This window comes from Beta vulgaris, chromosome 8, assembly GCF_026745355.1.
Source record: "Beta vulgaris subsp. vulgaris cultivar EL10 chromosome 8, EL10.2, whole genome shotgun sequence".
NCBI lineage: Eukaryota > Viridiplantae > Streptophyta > Magnoliopsida > Caryophyllales > Amaranthaceae > Beta > Beta vulgaris.
In genome coordinates, this window is record NC_079209.1 from 1,416,589 (window position 1) to 1,438,040 (window position 21,452).

Genomic DNA, 21,452 nt, shown 5'->3' on the forward strand with positions numbered 1-21,452 from the left:
AATAAGTAAAATATTACTCTCTTTTATGTAAAAATTTATTGAGATAAGTATTTTACTTATTAAAAACTGAGGAAGTACATACAAATAAATCAAGGAATATTAATGCCATTCCACCTTCTAAAAAATTTAATGGCACGCACTGATGCACACAATATACAACAGGTGCACGATATTATGTTTGAAATAATAGTCCACAAGTATTTTTAGGTACTTTCAAGTTTCGATCACAAATAGTAATCCTATTTTAACGATATTGTTGATTTGTTGTCCTGTAGTACGTACTATATGTAGGAATTTTATGCATATTTGGAAATTCTCGCGGTTAACACAAATTACTCACTTATAAAGTTTTGTCGATACCACTTACGACTTAACGGCAAGTACTATACTGGTTGAAGCAGAGCACACATAAGAAAGCATTAATAATGGAGGGGGATAAGCTTTTTGTCATTAAAATAAGAGCATTATTTACGAGTATTTGTGGCTAACACCGAAAACTGAGATTTAGATGATTGAGAGAGAACCACGAAAAAACAAAGAAAGAAAGCTACACCTTACTTTAGAACTGTAGAAGCACGAAGGCAGTTTCCTCTTAAACATGCATACTTGGAGTTGGTCTTGTAAGAAATCGTCTACTATCAAAATTAAAATTAAGCAATAGTAAACGTAATATAAAAAAGAGAATTAGCCTAATAGTGACTAGGTTAATTTCTTTCGGTAACTAATTTATTCCATTAACTAAGGCTATGTTTAGTTCACCTGAAATTTTCTGATCTGAACCTATCTGATCTGAACTTATTTTTTCTGATCTGATCTGATCTGATTACAAGATCTTATCTTTTAGATTTTTCTCAATATATAAGAAAAAATATAGTCATGTGAGGTCTTGTTTGATTCGTCTCAACGAGTACTTTATTAATATTCAATTATTATAATTTTTACTAATATGTTATGAAAGATATAATGATTTTTAAATATAAGCATGATCTGAACTGATCTGAACTTATTTTTTCTGATCTGATCTGATTAGATCTGAAATAAGCAAAAATAAGGTGAACTGAACATAGCCTAAGTCTATTTTTATATTAAAATTAGACCGTCTTTTTTTAATAATTTTTGATAAGGTTTAGCCTCGAATCCAACGCCCTTTAAGATTGGTTTATGTGGTGCTGCCTCATTTGAAAAAAAAAAGAGCCCACCCCAAATAGTAAACCAAATCGAGCAAATCATGCTTGGACAAAACCAGCCATCAGATCATTCCAAGAGCTATGAAAGCAAATTGATTAAAGCCCAATCAACACATAACTAGTACCTGTGCAATATTCATAGCAAGCAATTTGCATCTCGATATGGACCTTCAATTTTGATGTCCAATCACTAATATTTTCCATAAATAATCCAAAACTTGTGGAAGCTACGATTATTGCAGTAAACACTATTCTTGTGTGTGTGCATCCGATCTCACCAATTTGTGTCAATCATCAACATTTATGTTCTAGAGAGCACAAAAAAGAATCAAGAAATCTAGACAAAATTTGCCACCTCCAATGGTGCTATGTGCATGTATAATGCATGTGTGATTAGGAAGTATTATTTTGAGATTTTGATACGCAGGTAGTTCACTATAAGAGCCTTGAGCAGTTCCACCATAAGCCAGATCTAAATGCGACTAGAATCACGACCAAACATGAAACGCCTTGTCCAGTCTCCAACTACCAAAGCTCTTGTACGCCAGCTGACTTGTTTGCTGAAATTTTGGAAGAATGTCATTAACATGAATACTGTTTATGAACTTCTCATATGACGAAGCTGTAATATTAGAACATAGAAGTTGTTCAATAGGGAAGCAATAGAAAAGGGTTTGTACCTCGCATATACAGAGTACCACAACCACTGAGTGCTGTGCCCGATGGAAACCCAATCGCCAGGAAGCTGAGCTGCAGCTTGCTCTCCTCCCAGTGGAGCAAATTGACCAAAATGGCGATACCTGTGAGAGAAGAAATCAGCGCAACACACAGCACATCAGCCATGAGAAGTAATTTTTTACGCAGTACCTTGTGCCAATTTATGTCAAGTATATAAAACTAGATGTGGTATCACCGCCTTAGATTTTATGACTCATCGTTAGATCATGAATACAGAACTTTTTCCTTCTACATTACACTATAGAACAGTTAAAATCAAGATGTTCAAAATCTAGGATTACTAGCATCTCTAGATCATACAGAAGAAAATAGCAATGAGGTCCAATAAAAGCCTAAATTCCAACTCATATATCCAAGTCCAATTGAGATTTTAGGTCTTTATCCCCAACTTTGTTTTGGTTCTAAAGATGATTTCAAAACCAAGTGTGGATGGTCATATGATGTCCCAGGCAGCCCTGTTGAATGCAAACCTCAATGCCTACTCACTTATCCCCTCCATTAGTATAGTCTGTGGAGGCACGGATTGTGTCCCAAAACCCAATTTGTATTCACGCAAATTTCACATCCTCTAGCTAAACAACGAAAGCCTAATTTTTGAACTTGATGAGAAACTAACAAAGATCTAGCCAGACCAATATTTTATGTAACTACTTTAAGATCACTACCCTGCTAGATTGTTGGGGAACATCCTCTAGCTAAATGATGAAAGCCTGATTTTTGAACTCAAGATAAGAAACTAACAAACATCTAGCCAGGCCAATATTTTAATCTAACTACATTAAGTTCACTACCCTGCTAGATTGCTTAAGATCACTACCCTGCTAGATTGTTGGGGAACATCCTCTAGCTAAATGATGAAAGCCTGATTTTTGAACTCAAGATAAGAAACTAACAAGCATCTAGCCAGGCCAATATTTTAATCTAACTACATTAAGTTCACTACCCTGCTAGATTGCTGGGGACACTAACAAGTAACAAGCATCTAGCCTAGATTTAGTAACTACGATTTGTTGGGGAGTGGAGACCTGGGGGCATGGATAAAGTGTTTGAGCAGGGATGAGAAGAATAGAGTGGTGAGCACTGAGGAGAATAAAATAATTTGCCTTGTACCTGAAAGGTTTAAAACGATGGCGACCTTCTCCTCTGATTCTGATGGGGCCTTGCGGGTTCTTTTCACACTCTTCCATCCGATTGAAACAGTCAGCTAGATAGGTACCTTGCTGAGCAGCAACCTGTAGCGCAGTTGCATAAGCATATATAAACTTTCAAAGCGATAAACGGGTAACAATGATGCTGTCTAATTCTAGGACCGAGGTGATACCTGGGCAGTTGCTGGAAGATTTTTCATCTGAGAATCCACTTGTGAAAGAGCTTTTCTGAATTCTTCAATATTCAATTCGACGGATTCCTTTTTTGCATCCCCTTTCGCGTCCGTCATCAGATCAACAATACTCTTCATTTGCCTGTTCTTGAGGTAAAGTTCAATTTGCGGGTATCGTTCCAAAATATCATCAACTAGCTCGTGCATTTCTTTCACAGTCAAAGTTCCAGAGTTATCCTTGTCAGCTTTCTTGAATATCTCTGCAATATCTTCCTAAAATACAAAAGGAACATTTAAAAGAACTTAAGATGGCTGATCATATATTAGAAAGCAAAGTTCTGCAAGGGATAAATAAGAGATTACTGCATGGTGAATATTGGAAAATCATTGATTAACCTTGCATTGTCAATAATTTTCCTTAAGGTGCAGATGTTGGCTTTAGAAAATTACCATGACTTTGCGCTGGACTATGGTAGCAGAATCACCCAATGCATATATTTCACCAGTTCCCTCCACTCTAAGCCACTCGTCAGTTCCCAAGGCACGCCTATTACCCTGCAATTGCAAAACAGAAGTTGAAATTCATGTGCTATTGATCAAAGTCTGAAATCCAGCAAGTGCATCTTTGAATGATGCACTTGGTTGAGAATTAGTAAATATATTTGTGCCCTTAAAACATACTTGACCAATTTGCTTCATAAATTGTGTTATCACTGGACGAGGTCCAATGCCGGTAGACCAGACTAGCATTCCATATGGCATGGAGGATATTTTCCCACCATTCTTGAGTGCTTTGGTTGATATTTCTTTGTCAGTCACTTTCACAACCATTGACCCAGTTTGCAGGTTGATACCATCCCTGTGGAACTTCTCCTCCGCAAATGCTGTGATTCTTTTATCAAACCTACAATTAAGTAGATCAAAGCATTAATACATCACACAAAAACAGAGGAATCAATCTGCTATGGTTTCAACATGCTTGTCCTTTGTCCAGTTCCACTGACTTTAAAAAAATCCCTTATAAACAATAGTTTGATAAAAGTGAGATGTTTCTTGAAAAAATAAATAAGAGTGAGATGTCAAGAAAATAACCAAGTTACTTAAAATTCATAGAGAAGTATGTCATTTTCCATAGACAACACAGTAAAAAAAATTGTTGAACAGATGGCATCCGCCGGATTTAATTAACATAAACAGAGAAAGGAAAAATGTAAGAGGAAGATCTCACATATTCAATATATGATCTGTTGCCTCCAGCAGTGTTATTTTGACAAGCTCCTTCACCTTGGGATACAATTTCACTAAATCTTCATTCACAAAATCATGAAGTTCTGCAGCAAACTCAACACCAGTTGGGCCACCACCAACAACAACAAAATGAAGAATTCTCTTCCTCTCATCCTCACTAAGTGTTGGGAGGGCGGCCTTCTCAAAACAATCAATTATACTCTGACGAATCTTTTGAGCATCCTCCACCTCCTGCAATTGGGGCCCAACTATTTCATATAACTTTCACTATGAGATAATAAACTAGACTTACTAAGCTAAAAAGTTTGAGCAAACAGAGCAAAGTAGTTGTTCATAATGCGGATTTATCATGAAGAGACTGCATCAGTCGATATATACCTTCAAGAAATGGGCATTCTCCTCCACCCCAGGGGTGTTGAATGTGTTGGAGCGAGCTCCAATAGCGATGACAAGGTAGTCATAGTCCACAGAAAAATCAGCTTTATCGTTCACAGCAGCATCCTGAGTTGACCGACAATTCACTTTCTTGTTTACAGGATCTATACTGAGACATTCAGCTTCCCAGTAACTAACACTAACATCTTTCTGGAAAGAGATAGAAAAGCAAAGTATCAGAACCCAGACAGTAGCAAAAGTGTTCTAATTTCTTAGATTTTTACCAGCTAGGCATTCTAAAAAAATCCTGTTCCCTTACCTTTTTAATCATCTTGCGAATTGGTTCACATATACTACGGGCTTCAACGGTTCCAACGGTGACACTTGGTAGCAAAGGGGTGAATGCAAAGTAATTACGAGGACTGATGACATGAACATCATATGAAGGATTCTTTAGGTCCTTCAAGAAACTGTATCCAGCCCAACCAGTTCCAAGCACCACTACCTTCTTTCTCTTAATTTCAGCTTCAGGTGTAGCTACTACATTTTCGGCGTTGTATGGCTTTGAATCTGAATAAGCCAGAAGACCGCCACCAGCACTCCCACTAACAGAGAAAACAGCATCATGTAAGAAACATGGATTACAGAACAGGACTATATACAACATTCTATTCACGGAAAATCTAGTTCCACAAATCATCAAAAGATAACATAATGTACAAGTGACAATCGGGTGATAAAAAAGGCACCAATACTTGTTAAGAATTATGCAAAAAATTCGGTGCAGCATAAAGAATCCACATAGCATAAACTTAAATGAAATCCATGAAACAATTGTCTTAGTCATTTAATGTTCAAAAAGATTTTTTCTGAGCTCCTCATATGCATGCTATACTTTGACCATTTCTAGTTCAATTTCCACAAATAATACGAGAATATGTATTTGGTTGGGAGGAAATATTTTCTTGAGAAACTGGTTCTCTCATTTTCCTTTATTTGGTTTGTAAAGGGTGTCAAATAGTTTTCCCATGGATGAAAATAGTTTTCCGAAGGATGAAAAAGAAATAATCTTTTCTTATAAAGGAATGGCACATTTTATCTCTATGACTTCCCTTCCTCTTTCTCTTCTCCCTTCCATCATCTCCCCTCCCCTCCATTCTCATTTTTCCTTCTGCCTAACTCTTGTTGTGAAAAACCTTTCCTTTTGCCTAACTCTTTTTGTGGAAAACCAAACAAAATATACCCTTGTGTTCTCCCATGAAATATGATTTTCCGTCCAATCAAACTGAATCCAAATCTCATATACTCAAAAGTTGTCTTAGTTCACTTCACATGCCTTTAATATCAGAACGATCCACCAACATAGCAAACTCAAACCTCCACAAAAATGCACCAAGCTACTAGCATTACACAACAATATTCATATCAACTGAAAAAAGTTTCACCATCAAAGCATCAAGCAATATCACATTATCACCAATACTATCACTGGGAAATCAAGATATTAGTTTAGACAAACCAGCCAACAAGAGCCTATTATATCGCTACTTGATTCTCGCTAAGAAGAAAATAAATAGTCCAAATGTCCTTACTCCTTCATAATTCATCTAGCATATACTAACATTAAATTGCAGCTATAACTCTGTATTACTTACTAACCTGTTTCAGCTTCTTTTCTTCACAGATTTGTTCATTCTGTTCAATTTAATCTAATACTTATATGGCAGAGTAACTCTTTTTCTCATAATTTGCATGCTTTTGAGAGAATCTTAACTAGTTAACTACCAAATATATTCATTGTGTTATTGTATACAACTAAGATCATCTGTCTACAATGAAATATCACTCTACTTGTTGCTAAATCCGCTAAATATTTAACAAAAAGTTTGTTAAAATACATTAAAAAAAACTAGATGATCTACATATCACTGTATGTTAGATCTTTCAAATAAACTCTTAACGAAGTTTATAATTCAATGTAATAGTTTCTCTTTGCATTTTGAGCAAAAATTAACCTCGCGCATTGACACAATGACATAAATCAACATCAAACAAATCACACTAGTAACAATTAACAAATGTAACTCAAACTACAACCAAAAAGCATCAAAATTCGTAGAAATGAAACCAAAAAACTATACATCACATGATCAACACCAGAATTTTTCAAAATTTACAACCTCGCAATTTCGAAAACGAGTTCAACTCCTAAAAAAATCAACAAAAATTACGAAAAAGAAAAAAAAACAATCTACAAAAATCAATTTCGTTACGAAATTCATGACAAAAAGGTACAAAAATCAATTATGGAGCGAGAAAATACCTGACGGCGACAACGACGAGAAGCTTAGAAAGCGATGGATGATTACGGAAGGCTCTAAAAGCATTTTCGTAGAACGAATAAATTCTCATAACTGCAAAAAAAAAAAAAAAAAAAAAAACTTGCGAGAAATTTGGAGAGAGAAAGAGAAGAAGAAGAAGAAGAAGAATGTTGTTTACGGAAGTTTGGAGAAAGAATGAAACAGCGAGAGAGAGAGAGAAGAAAAGGGGAGAAAAATTGACGTTTGGTGTTGTTTGATGAGAGGTGAGCCAATAAATTTGGAGAGTGTTTGAAAAAGAACGTGATGAAGGTGCTTTTTTTATTTAACCTTTTTATCTTTTTGTTTGTTGTTAATGTTTAGCCTTGACTTGTCGCTCAAGAAACTGATACGCGTGGATGTGGTGGCTGGCTTGCTTGCTGGAAGCCTGGAAGGTGACTTTTTTTTGGTCGCTTAGGTCATGTTCGGTTCACCTTATTTTTGCTTATTTCAAATCTAATCAGATCAGATCAGATAAGTTCAGATCATGTTTATATTTAAAAATCATTATCACTATTAAATATCTTTCATTACATATTAGTAAAAATTATAATAATTGAATATTAATAAAGTACTCATTGAGACGAATTAAACAAGACCCCACATGACTATATTTTTTCTTATATATTGAGAAAAATCTAAAAGATAAGATCTTGTAAATCAGATCATTTCAGATCAGATCAGAAAAAATAAGTTTAGATCAGATAAGTTCAAATCAGAAAATTTCAGGTGAACTAAACATAGCCTTACCCGATCCATCTGAGCTTTGCAGAGGGTGACACTTTGTTGTTCTGAATTAGGAATTTTTTAAGCATGGTTGGGGATTTGTAGATATTGAATTTGAAAATACTGTACAGCAAATATCACTATTTTAGGCAAAAATCGATTGAATTTGGTAAGAATTAGTCCCAATGTTAACCAGCCAAATAGAGACCAAGCAAAAACCGATTTGTTCATTTTGCAGATTTTTGCTTGTTTTATGTTTTTTGCTCATTTTAGCAAACTTTCGCTTATTTTTCGAAGTTTTTGTTCATTTTATATTTTTTGCTCAATTTATGTTTTCGCTCATTTTATGTTTTCGCTTATTTTAAGAAATTTTTGGCCATTTTATAAATTTTTGCTCATCTTATATTTTTGCTCTTTTAAAAACTTTTTGCTCATTTTATCGATTTGCTCATTTTCAGAGACTTTTTGCTCATTTTATGTTGCATTTTTCAGCATAGGATCATGTGAAAACCCATCCTTATGCTGAAAACTACAACAAAAAATGAGCAAAAAGATTTTAAAATGAGCGAAAAACATAAAATGAGCAAAATTTTGTAAAATGAGCAAAAGTTTCTTAAAATGACCGAAAACATAAAATGAGTAAAAAACATAAAATGAACAAAAACTTGTAAAATGAGCAAAAACTTTGTAAAATGAGCGAAAGTTTACTAAAATGAGCAAAAGTTTCTTAAAATGAGCAAAAAATAAAATGAGCAAAAAAATATAAAATGAGCAAAAATTTGCAAAATGAGCAAAAAGGTCGGTTTTCAGTTTTCAACTTAAATATCTAACAATATTTTTTCCTCATTTTATATTTTACTTATTATATGTTTTTGCTCATTGAACATTTTTATGCTCATTTGGCAACGTTTCTGCTCATTTTAGGTTTTGTTCATTTTAAGTTTTTTCTCATTTAATTTTTTATGCTTAAATTACGTTTTTCTCATTTTTTATTTTTATTCAGTTTACGTTTTTGCTCATTTCATGTTTATTCTATGAAATTTTTGCTCCTTTTAAGTGGTTTTCATGATTCTCACCATAAAAGTTCTCATTCGTTCTCTAAAAAATATCCCATTCTTATGGTGAAAGTTTTGTCATGAACTGTACTCCTTAGAGCATATCATTCATGTGGTAATATATTAGGTGGTTCACATTATATATCGGGGGGAAATGTATGTGCTAGACTGCTAGATAGCTAGTAGTTTTTGTTTTTGACGAAAACTAGATAGCTAGTACTCCCTCTGTTTTTTTTTATCATTCCTACTTTGACTTTGCACGTTTTAAAACTTAAATATCTTTCATTATATATTAGTAAAAATTATAACGATTGAATATTAATAATGTACTAATTGAGACGAATCAAACAAGACCCCACATGACTATGTTTTTTCTTATAAATTGAGAACATTTGAGAAGATTCTCTCTATGCATGAATAGTGTCAAGATTCTAAGTGAGAAAGATAAAAAAAAACAGAGGGAGTAGTTAATAGTTATAATGATTTTTAAAAATCTTGAGGAATAACTGGAAGTACATTCAATAGGAAATAAAAAGGCTAGATAGTTGTATTCAAGAAGCTTTATTACATTTGTCGATAATAAACATCATATAGTTTTACTTCTTGTAAAATACTAAAATAGAATCTTTTGATCAAATTAACCTTTTATAAGTTACGCAATTGTATACACCCTCTGTCATATAAGATAGTGCATGCCTACTTTATTTTTGATGGGTAGAACTTTAAAAATTTTGACCGAATATTCTCATTTGTATATATATAAAAACATATTAATGTGGGATCTTGTTAGATTTGCTCAATGTGTAGTTTCATAATATCAATTTTTTATATATTTTTGTTAATACGGAATTGAAGATATTAAAGGTCAAAATTACGTCTTGAAGACCGTGTAAAAAAGAAACAAGCACTATATTATGGGACGGAGGGGGTATTTTTTTCAATTAAATTCTTTTTCAGAAAAAACTGAATGCGATCCACCTATAAACATTGTCAATGCTTTTATATACTTCCTCCGTTTTTTTTAGATGTTACACTTTCTATTTTAGGAAGTTTTAAATTAGATGGTTACACTTTTATTTTGGGTAATAACTTCTCTCTATCTCTCTCCTAAGTCCTATCACATGTTCACATGATACCCTTTTGTTTTTCATTCTCCCTATCTCTCTCCTCTCCAAAAATTACCTAAAAGTCCGTGATTTGACAAGTGTAACATCTAAAAGAAAACGGATGAAGTACTACAATGTTTTTTCTACTTAATCGTTCAACAATCAAATGATTAATGCAAATTATGAGGGTTGGACGTTGGTCACATTACACAAATGCACCAAATTTACCGCAAATTAGATCCTGCACCGAGGTGTAGGATGAGCATCCTGCACCTTGCCCATGTGGCTGACTTTTGGCAATATTTTTGAAAGTGGGCCAGCTCTTTCTCTCTCATCACGTGAAACAATTTTTTTAATGTACAAATGCATATGGTTTGGTGTACAATAATCTACGAGTGTACATTTAGGGATTTTCAGTGATCAAAGCAATGACCATCAATGTACATTGTGATTTTATTGAATTTCGGTATGAGAATGTAATTGTACATATTGAATTTCATTAGTGAACAAACATCAAACACACCAGTGTACAAAGAATGGAAATTACTCACTTGACATATTTCGGTATGGGACTGTAATTGTACATATTGAGTTTCATTACTGAACAAACATCAACACACCCAGTGTACAAAGATTGCAAATTACTCACTTGACATCAACTTCATGAATTGGGTTACTTTCAGCTGGGGATTGTCATTGTACATTTTGATTTTATTAATGAACAACCATGAAGCCAAGGATGTACAAGGAGGTTGAGTGTGGAAAAGAGAGAAGTGGTGAATTTCGGTATGAGACTGTAATTGTACATATTGAATTTCATTAGTGAACAAACATCAACACACCTAGTGTACAAAGATTGCAAATTACTCACTTGACATCAGCTTCAGGAATTGGGTTACTTTAGCTGGGGGTTGTCATTGTACATTTTAATTTTATTAATGAACAACCACGAAGCCAAGAATGTACAAGGAGGTTGAGTGTGGAAAAGAGAGAAGTGTGAACAGTATATGGGGGACATCAAATCAGTTATTAAATGGTGAACAGTAAATGTCAAATCATTTACTTTTTGAATTTTCGATTTTACATTGGATGTAAGGGGAATGTACATTGGCTGTCAAATCAATTACTTTTTGCATGTTGAATTGTGCGTTTTATTCTTTTTGCCTTGCGTTTTGGACAAGGTGCAGGATGCTCATCCTACACCTTGGTGCACCATCTACGCATTGCAAATTTACAACCTCCTAATCCTATAGTCCTATCAATAAAATGAATCCTTTTACTCTGTGTCGTAGTTTTTTTGCTTAAGTAACATTATAACAATTGCATTTTTTAACCTATAAGTTATTGGCATATATGTTATTAGACCCGAACAAATCCTCTAGTTATTGATAAGTTCATCTCAAAAAAATATCATCTAATGTATTTGCATAGTTTATTCGTTAAAATTGTATTGTATTAACTTTAGGTCATGTGTTCGATATGGTATGGAGCGTGTTTTTAGTTTCTAGTGTATGTTGATTACATGAAATAAAATGACTAAAGCGATAATACCACGTGACATATAGACTTGTTTTAGAAAACTTTTTAATATATTTGTATAGATTTTTATTCAATAAAGTCGCATTCAATATTCCTTTTTTCTTTAATATCGCAACTAACTACTCTTTCAGTTTCAAAATATAAGACATTCACGCTTTACGAAAATTTGCTTTGACCACAAATATCTCTCAAATACGATAAATAAAAATTATAAAAATTATACCGTTGGATTCGTCTTGAAAAATACTATAATAATATTTTTTTAAAAAATTTCTATCAACATAAATTAAGAGTAATTAACAATCAAAGTTCCCCGTCAAAAAAAAAAAAAAAAAAACAATCAAAGTTTGACCTCGTGTCTTATATTATGAAACGAAGAGAGTATTATTCATAGACATATCGAAAATACAAGAACGAAAATTAGCTAACCAAACTGTTAGTACCAATGAACCAAAATTTCCATTATATTTAATTCCCCTCTCCACATTCAAATGAGCCACATGTTACTATAAGAAGATGGCGGTGATTGCAAAAATGGAAGTAACCAGCAGTCTAGTTTGACGCCCTTGTTGACGGACTAACCGACGGTTGATACGTGACGTAAGGCTTTTCCCTTGATTGACTTTTTTTTTTATTTGATAATTTACTAGTTCAAGCAGGCTCAATCCTATGCTCTTAACTCATATCATGCAGAGTTGTTGGCTATAAAACAGGGATTCGAGATGGCAATGCAAGACCAAAGCATTTCACGCATGTTGCTCTAGTTTTCGATTGTAAAAAAGTTGTAGACATCATAAACGGTAACTCTATGCAAATTGACTTCTATAGTGACCTGATTATGGACTGCAAGGAGCTGCGACACTACTTCTAGGAAACCAGCCTTACCTTCGTTAGACGGGAAGACAATCAGTTGGCGGATATGTTAGCTCACGAGTGTATGAGCAAGTTTGATTGATAGAGTATAAATATATTTCTGGTGCCTCAACCATCAGCTTAACCTTTTGGTTGAATTAACTTAACATGATATCAGAGCCAGGTTGACAAAAAAATCACGGGTTCGAATCTTATCCACCCCTCTTTTCTCAGTGGGATATTTCACGCCAGGTATGAGGGAGGCCTGTGCTGCATCCACACTTCAAGTCGAAAGGGCTCTTGCGTGAGGGGGCGTGATAGAGTATAAATATATTCCTGGGGCCTCAACCATCAGCTTAAGCTTTTGGTTGAGGCCCCAAGAATATATTTATACTCTATCATTGATACCCTTGATGTAACTAAGCAGTTTCCCGAGTCCCGACCCCTCTAATTATTGTCAAAAATTACTCTCTATGGATTGTAATAGGCTTTTTCCCATAACTCTATGATCTTTATGTTACCGTTGTTCACCAAAAAAAAAAAAAAAGCAGGCTCAGACCTCAATCCTCATGAGTTAGAGAATAAAAATGGAATCAACCATAATAAAATTTTTAGAAATTGAAAACTACAGATTTATACCAAAAACAAATATCTACACAAACACCCAAAATATAAGGTGCGAGCTACAACTCTTGAGCTCCCACATAATTTTGTTTCCCTGATTGACTATGACCAGTTTAGGGTTTCTAGATTCTTTTTGTGCTCCTTTTTTGTGGTAAGCAAGAAACAAGAATAACAAAGTTGGCGTAAGAATAAAATAAGAATAAGAATAGAAGACAGAGAATAGAGGCTGTAATATTGTCTCAATGCATGTTCTTCAGCATATATCGTCCTAGATCTGCTCGCTCAAATTTTCTTGGATTTGGACTTTTCATGCCTACAATTTCTGATTCTCTACTTAAGCTCATGCTACCCAAGTACCCACTAGTATTATTATATTAAGATTGGTCAGTTCTCGTTGTTAATTATGCTTAAATTGTGGTAATTGAATATATATAGTAATGATACAGGAAGATTCTAATTCTATAGTGTTTATGTATAATTTAACAAGATGTATATACTTTTTTTTACATCGAAAAACTTTACATTGATTAAAATTGGAATTACAACCTAACACTATCATCTATCCTTTTTTTTTGGGAGCAAGATGTTTGGTTTTCTATGAGTAAATATTCCGGTATTGGCGGTATATATATACGTTGGTGAGGCCTTCTACATCTAAACACTTACATAGCATCTTTTTTTGCAGATCACTTACATAGCATCTTGAATACATAATCAGTTAGCAATTAAGACATCGTCTTAATTTATTTAGGTGTCGTTCTATTTATGATGAAATTGTCCTTTGTCACTCCTTTGTCAACTCTCTCTACACTCTTATTTATTTCATCACCACAATTTAAGCATAATTGTAGATGTCGTTTGACCTTCAATTAAAAAAATTAATCTTTAAAAAAGAGAGAAAAACTTAGCTTTGGAAATCATCTACATTGCACGCAAGAATAAAAAAAATATTACAATTGATGAAAAATTGTCATATATCTAGACAATCTAGTCTATCTACTATTCAAGAAAATGACTAATGATGATGTACAAATTGTCATTCTAAAGTATAATCTACTAATAGGGGCGGTTCATTTATCAAGGAGACCCTCTTCATCTGAAATTATATTGGTCGCTTTATTAATATATTAATTATTGAACGTACAAAGATTTTTGAAAGTTTAAATTTTGTATTATAAAATAACAAGTATTCACATATCTAACATATATAGCATCATTGAGGTAAAATTAGAGGTGCTCTTTGACTAAGTTGTCTCTTTAATTTTGGGCTCCATTGACTTTCATTTATCGGCATCTACATAAGATGAGTAGCCATGTGGTACAATCTTGTCTTATGCTATCTATTTTCACACAAGATGAGTAGCCATGTGTTACAATCTTGTCTTATGCTAACTATTTTAATGTTTTAATAGTTGAAAAGCTCATAATTTTACCAAGAAAAAAAGCTAAATGCAGCCCTAAGGGCTGCATATAAGAAGCTAAAAATGAAAAAAACAAGCATTAACTGATCATTTATTACATAGATTAATGCAAACTTTTGTCATAAATCTACAATTAAATTCCATTTTAAGCAATGTATTTATGTCTTATATGCAGCCCTTCGGGCTGCATATAGCATAACCCTTTTACCAATACCTCGAAGTTTGTGAAAAATATTCTTTTAAATTATTACACAGTTAATAGTGACAAAAACCTTCTAGTTTGATAGTAGGAATGTCTTGAAAATCATTGTCTGATTGTTAGTGTTGATGATTTCATGATTTTATGGGTTGATATTGGTGTTTTGATGTCTTAGTATAGATATTGATCACATATATGCTTTGGTTTTTTGGTTCCAAACTTTCTTAATTGAATATTGAACCAAAATCTCATCCTCATAAACTTAGGGTGTGTTCGGCAATAGTAGCTGTGGTGATAGCTTTTAGCTGTGAGAGTAGCTGTTAGCTGTGCTGGTAGCTGTTAGTGATATATTGGTGTGTAGCTGTTAGCGGTTAGCTGTCCAAGTAGCAGTGTAAAATATTGATGTTCGGTAAAAGAAGCTGTCAAAGTAGCTGTTTAAGAATAACTAGTTAAAAGTTCAAATAAAACTTGACCATATAATTTATACACCACTAAAAGCTACCCAAAAGCTACAAATTGTAGCTTTTGACAAACACTACTAAAACGCTACTTGTACCACTAAAAGCTACTTACAACACTACCTTGCCAAACACTCTTATTTTTTCTAATTAGGGCATGTTTGACAAAACTAGCGGTTCTAGTAGCTGTTAGCGGTTGTAGTAGCGGTAACTGTTGGGAGTAGCTGCTAGCTGTCTACTAGTAGATGTCAGCGGTCAGCGATTAAATTAGTTGTTTAATTAGAAGTGTTTAGCAAAAGTAGCTGTTGGAATTGTAAAAGATAAAAAAAAATTAGTTAATGATTCTACCTTATGCTAATATATAGGGTTTATTTGCTAGACCGCTACCTCTAAATCTCAAATGTTACTTATAGTAACGTTTTACAACCGCTACTCATAATCTACTCCAACTGCTACCCGCTACTACAACCATTACCTTACCAAACACTCATAATTTTCTTAAGTAGCGTTTCAATCTTGTCCAATCGCTAACCGCTACCTCAAACGCTAGTGCCAAACAAGGCCTTAGTGTTTTGACCTAGTCAAGACACTAAAAACTACTTAAAAAGCTTGTGTCGAACACGCCCTTAATATCTATACCAAAATATTGGGTAAAAATTAAGCGGATTCTTTTATTTAGGGATCTTTCATGCTTATTTGATCTCTTAATCAATCAAATAAAGACTATTCGAAAAATGATTTAGTTGATTGATTATGGAATTAATCTTGAGCACCATCTTAACACCCCAAAGTTAACCAATGAATCGCAATAACCAATTAAACCTAGTGGCTTGACGCATTCGGTTACGCGTTGTGCATCGTAGATCTGATTGAATTTTGTTTGTTAAAAGATTCATTTCATGTATGGTTAAATTATATCTTTTGGATTTGGGGATCATTTATAAAAATATGATTTTCAGGAGAGAACTTCAAGGTAATTTCAAAGCCATCCGCCGATCATCCGCCTCTTGGCAAATTTTTACCCATTTATCAGAGATATATGACTGAATAATTACTCACTCATAAATAATTACCAACTCGTTAATAAACAATATACAAACAATGTGGGATTGCCACATGACTATATAACATAAGGATCCCAAAATAGACCCAAGGCCCAATCATACCATAGCATTAGTCCATCATTGAATGGCAACACATATTGCATAAAAGTAGCCATCAAAAGGGAATTTCAAGGTAATTCACATTCTGCCATAGGTAATAAAACTTCCCCAAACTTTTAATTTTTACCGTCCTTTTCTCATAGTTAACTTAGGGCATTGGAGGGTTTTTCCATCAAAACCAAGAGCTTGTTCTTTCTAATTTATTTTCAGTTCAGTTCAATTTAGTTGAGTTCAGTTAAATTTAGTTCAGCTGTTTTATGTTGAAAAGAACAGGCTCAACTTATATGTGTGTTGCAAACAATCAAAACACAAGTTAATACAACAAATAAGTCTTCCTTACATCTTGTTACAAACCAACCTCACCAAAATGATTGTTTCCAATCCAAACAAACGTAACAATAAGTCTATGTAAAAAAAAAAAGTCATTCATCAACCATATGATAATTAACTCATTTGATCTGCGCCCTAATTAAGGAACATTCTTTTTTTTTTTTCTTAATAATGATTAAACTAACTAATATTACTTCCCATAAAGCCTATTAACATATTACAAGGTCTTATTATATATAATAACATAAATCTGCAAAATAAGTAATCCAATAGTCAACACGCCTTCTTTTGTATTTCTTCCTCTTTTTCAAACGTTAGTTATATAGTGCTTTGTGTATTATATATATATATATATATATATATATATATATATATATATATATATATATAATATATATATATATATATATAATATCAGATGAGAATGCTTCTCATATGAGAAATGAGAATGAATCTCAACCACACGATTGGATTAGAGTTACAACACTTGTTCATAAAAGTTATACCCGTAAAAAATTTTGAGCCCAAAAAAAAATTATATTTTTTTGGAGTTACATCACTTTTCATTAGTGTTATCACTTATTCATAAGAGTTGCATCACTTATTTGCAAGAGTTATATCGCGTAAAATTTATTCTCATTTCTCATGTAAGTATACATTCTCATATAAACTCACTTATATATGAAGTATATTGATATGTTAAACGAAACTAAAGCTCTGTATGTCTGAACTTATTTTTACCGAACTAAGAAAAAAAAGCTTAATTAGCAACAAAATTTAGACCACCCTTTAAAGAAAATATTAAACAAAAAAGTATCGATTCTCACCAAGAAAAATGAGACATAATCTTGGTAGGAGAAATATCAATCTCAATTAAATTATCCTCGTCATCAAAATTATGATCACCAACCTGTTGACCATCTTGTTTAGGCTTGATAATGATATCATTAATGATCTTCTTATTAACATAACCATAATCAAGACATATCTCAATCAACTCATCTCCTCTGTCTTCTTCTTCTTCCTCTTCCTCTAACGACATTGATGATGAGCTATCCGAATCCGAATCCGATTCCGAATCTGATTCCGGGTAATACCGGGAAAGTGAAGGGTACCTCTCTATTATACCCACCTTGAATACCTCATCTTGATCCTTCCAAAACGCGTCGTTTTCAGCTTCTCCTCCATCTTCTTCTCCCTCAAACGCCTCGTATATCACCTCAAGTGGCGCACCCACGTTCCACTCTAGGAAAACATTTGTCCCCAAAGCGGGTTCGGGTTTTTCAGCCCAACCCAAACACTCAAACCCGGCCCAACTCTCAAGTGAAGAATCTTTTTCCTTCATTATTATCTCTTGCTCATGTTTGGTAGTTGAGTCAAACCCTACTAGTTGACTTGGACCACACGTTTCGTGGTCCTTATGACATTGTGTATTTTCCACTACTCCTTCATTATAGGGCTCGTGCTCGAGTTCAGGCTCAAGCACGAGCCCGGGTTTTAAACCCTTAAGATGATCATTTTGAATAATGTTTTGTTGGGGTGCATTATTTGCACCCTGCACAGGATTTATCCTGTGTTGTTGTTGTAGTAGTAGTTGTTGTTGTGACGCGCCTAATCTTAAAAGAGTTAGTAGGATGATTAGAGTGGAGATTAAAAGAGGGGAGAATATAATTTTGAGGAAAATATGAGGGAAGTAGAGGAGGATTAGAGTGTAAAGAGTGATAATGCTAGAGAAGAGAGGGTGAGAATAAGGAAGAGATAATTGAGAAGTTGTTGTTCCCATGTTTGTGAAGGAATGAGTGGGAAATTCCATGTATGTGTTATTATTGTTTTGGTAAGAAAGGAAGTTAAGGGTAGTGTGGTGTGTGTTTTTGCATTATGATTTATGAGTAAAGAGGAAAGTTAGAGGAGCCCATTCATCCTTTTAAAGGAAAGTGGATGTATAGTAAGAGAAAAAGTTGGGAACATTGGAATAGTGATGTGGAGATTGAAAGGGGGAAGGTTTTGAGAGGATTGATGAATAGTGGAAGTTGGATTTAGTGTTTTGGGGACAACTTTGGATTTCGCAATGCGTGAGTGCAAAGGCATGTGGAATATATATGTTTTTTAAAATGTAGGGAGACGGCGTCTTAATCGGACTGAAACCTCGCTCAGGTCAACCTGGTCCGGGTTTGTAGGTAAGGTTTCTAGGGAGTAGGGGGAATGATAAGGGAAATTCCTCACCCCCCGAAAGTACATCTAGTGGGGCTTGATCCCATAACCTCAAGATTATTAAATACAAAACCAAACTACTAGACGATCAAGTATTACTTAGTAAAAGCATGTGGAATATAGCGAGGCAAATTTAATACCAAAAGAAAGGGAAGGTGTAAATTACATACGTATCATATCTACTTTACAAATAAAATTAGCGTTTGATCTCCTGCAATGCATGAATAAGAGGTGAATCAAATAAAGATAGGTTTATTTGTTTATACTACCTCCGTTTCTTTTTAATTGTTACACTTACACTTTTCACGCATGTCGATGCACTACTTTGAGCCTTTATATCTCTAATTTTGTATTTGTAAAAAATATAAAAACTACATATTAATGAAATACATACTAATACGAATCTAACAAGATCCCACATGACTATGTTTTTATTCACGTATAAATAACAAACGAGGGTCAAAGTGCAATTTGGTGAATAGTGTAAAATGTCAAAGTGTAACAATTAAAAAGAAACGGAGGTAGTATATACTTAGAAGTTGGAGATTATTGCAATGATGAATATTAGTAATGAAGCTAAATACATGAAGTTTAGAAATAGGTGGAGGGCTAGTCATATTGGTAACCATGTCAAAGTTTTTGCTTTGTTCTTTTTTCTTTTTACTTGTAGTGTACTTATTGAAATTGATTTACATTAAATAAAATCATATCACCAATAGACTTTGTGGCTCATACTCTTTATGAGATCAAGTAAGAGGTCAAGGATTTAAAAATTGATTACTCCAATTTTGTTGAATAACGGTAAAACAAATATGCTAAAAAGATTAGTCATTATGTGACGACGTTTCGACAATGTGACATGTAACAGTAGATATATAATGAGGAGGAGTTTTATGAAAGGCAACACCTTTTGGATATAGAACATATATAAATAATACAAATATGGCCCATAATCTATGGCTCTACTTAATCTTTAATTACAATCGACTATCGCGATTATTTATGAATGGAAGAAGTACTTATTTATTTGTATAAGTTCATAAAGTATTTAAGATTAAGTACAGATGCCCCTTTCCTTCTTATCAAAATATTAACAAACCTTTACTGAAAGTGGTAGTAGTGTGGTACCATATATAGATTTCATAGGCATTATAATCTTTTATTGGAATAATTTTTCCTCTCATTTCTTACTACTTAGCCCTTTTGGCGATTTTTTCAATTTATTTGGAGGTAGACATATCTTTCTTGTATATGACACATGAGTTATTCTCCTTACGAGAAGGATAGCCTAATTTATTCCTTACCTTTCAAAAAAAAATATATATCTTTCTACTGCATGAATTAAAGTTGTCGATGTTGGATAAAATTAGCTTTTGTAGTATGATAGCTCAATATAATTGAAATTCAGAATGTAAAATGGTACTAATGAATTATAATGTCGCCTATTTTATATTTTTCTCTTTCTTGTCCTAAGCATTCAAATATTCAATTAACTTGTCCTACCTCACATAATGTCATGTACTAGCATTAATTGACACCTTTCTTTTCCAAGTACTAGTGGTAGTCTAATTGTTGAGTTGAAGGAAATTGTAACCTCAAATAGTGATTAGAATATGATGGTGATACTAATACATAACTAGGGCTAGGATAACTACTCTATGTTTATAATTATAATTTTAATTTCATTTTTAATGGTAAGGAGACATTGACCAGATTTCGCTCCCTCACAATTTTTTGGTACAGTTTTTGCGAGCCAAACACTTAAGAGTAAGGAGGATAGATAAACTAATTTCACCTCCAAGCATTATCATTCGACAAAAATCGAATCGCAATACGTTAGAAGTTGAAATAATATGAAGCTATCTTATCAGCAGAGCTATAACTTTTCTTCCTTCTCTTTTGTTGGGTGGATGTCTTTGTAGAGTTTTGCCCTACACTAGAAACATGTAAAAGGATTTGATTAGTTGTTAATTGTTATATCTGCCCCACTGATTGTTGTGTTTCAAGAAATGCATTCATTTTATTGTGAGAAATGAAGAAGAAAATATGACATCAAATAATGACTTGTGTTGCATGGAAACGAGAATGGATACGTAATGATCTAGTGGATATTAAACCGGTGTATATAATGATGTTTCACTCGTGAGAAAGTTTTCTTAAGGTCTCCAAAACACGAAAATGTTCCAATTAAAACGAATTAAACAATTTCCATAAAATCTCCATACAACATACCTCATGACTAGAATTTGTTTTTCTTCTTTTGATCCATATGAGCCACGAAAGTGGTACAAAATACAAAGAAGGGGATTCGAACTTGTAACATTCGTTCATAACACTTCAATTTTAACCACTAGTCCAGCACATCCTTGGTACTAGAATTTGTTGGTGATGCAAAGTGTATGGACTATGGAAAACTATATAATTTGAGGAGAATGCACAAATATTGGAGGACCACATCTTTTCCCAATTATAAGTGAAACTTCATATTCCCTTACAAAGCTACATCAAGTTCTGACATCTTCCTCGCTCCTTGATCATTACT

General features: G+C 33.5%; 2 protein-coding genes across 2 annotated transcripts; both read right to left on the bottom strand.

Annotated features, from left to right (window-relative positions):
* Positions 1–1,267: 1,267 nt before the first annotated feature.
* Positions 1,268–7,507, bottom strand: LOC104900544 (external alternative NAD(P)H-ubiquinone oxidoreductase B2, mitochondrial). The gene is made up of 10 exons (XM_010687978.4): positions 7,193–7,507; positions 5,189–5,474; positions 4,873–5,079; positions 4,475–4,725; positions 3,928–4,150; positions 3,697–3,801; positions 3,247–3,519; positions 3,036–3,157; positions 1,868–1,987; positions 1,268–1,747 (listed from the first exon to the last, which is right to left on the bottom strand). The coding sequence occupies exons 1-10, from the start codon at positions 7,279–7,281 to the stop codon at positions 1,660–1,662; spliced, it is 1,764 nt and encodes a 587-aa protein (XP_010686280.2). The 5' UTR covers positions 7,282–7,507; the 3' UTR covers positions 1,268–1,659.
* A 9,858-nt stretch (positions 7,508–17,365) lies between these two features.
* Positions 17,366–18,771, bottom strand: LOC104900545 (uncharacterized). Its single transcript, XM_010687979.4, has one exon. The coding sequence runs from the start codon at positions 18,510–18,512 to the stop codon at positions 17,523–17,525; it is 990 nt and encodes a 329-aa protein (XP_010686281.2). The 5' UTR covers positions 18,513–18,771; the 3' UTR covers positions 17,366–17,522.
* Between the last annotated feature and the right edge of the window lie 2,681 nt (positions 18,772–21,452).

Bases quoted from the DNA above. Each gene is read 5' to 3' on its own strand.
- LOC104900544 (XM_010687978.4), bottom strand. From the start codon at position 7,281: ATGAGAATTTATTCGTTCTACGAAAATGCTTTTAGAGCCTTCCGTAAT. The intron at 4,151-4,474 runs GTGAGATCTTCC...ACTTAATTGTAG, and splicing joins ACAGATCATATATTGAATAT to GTTTGATAAAAGAATCACAG. The intron at 3,520-3,696 runs GTAATTTTCTAA...TTTGTATTTTAG, and splicing joins TAGTCCAGCGCAAAGTCATG to GAAGATATTGCAGAGATATT.
- LOC104900545 (XM_010687979.4), bottom strand. From the start codon at position 18,512: ATGGAATTTCCCACTCATTCCTTCACAAACATGGGAACAACAACTTCT.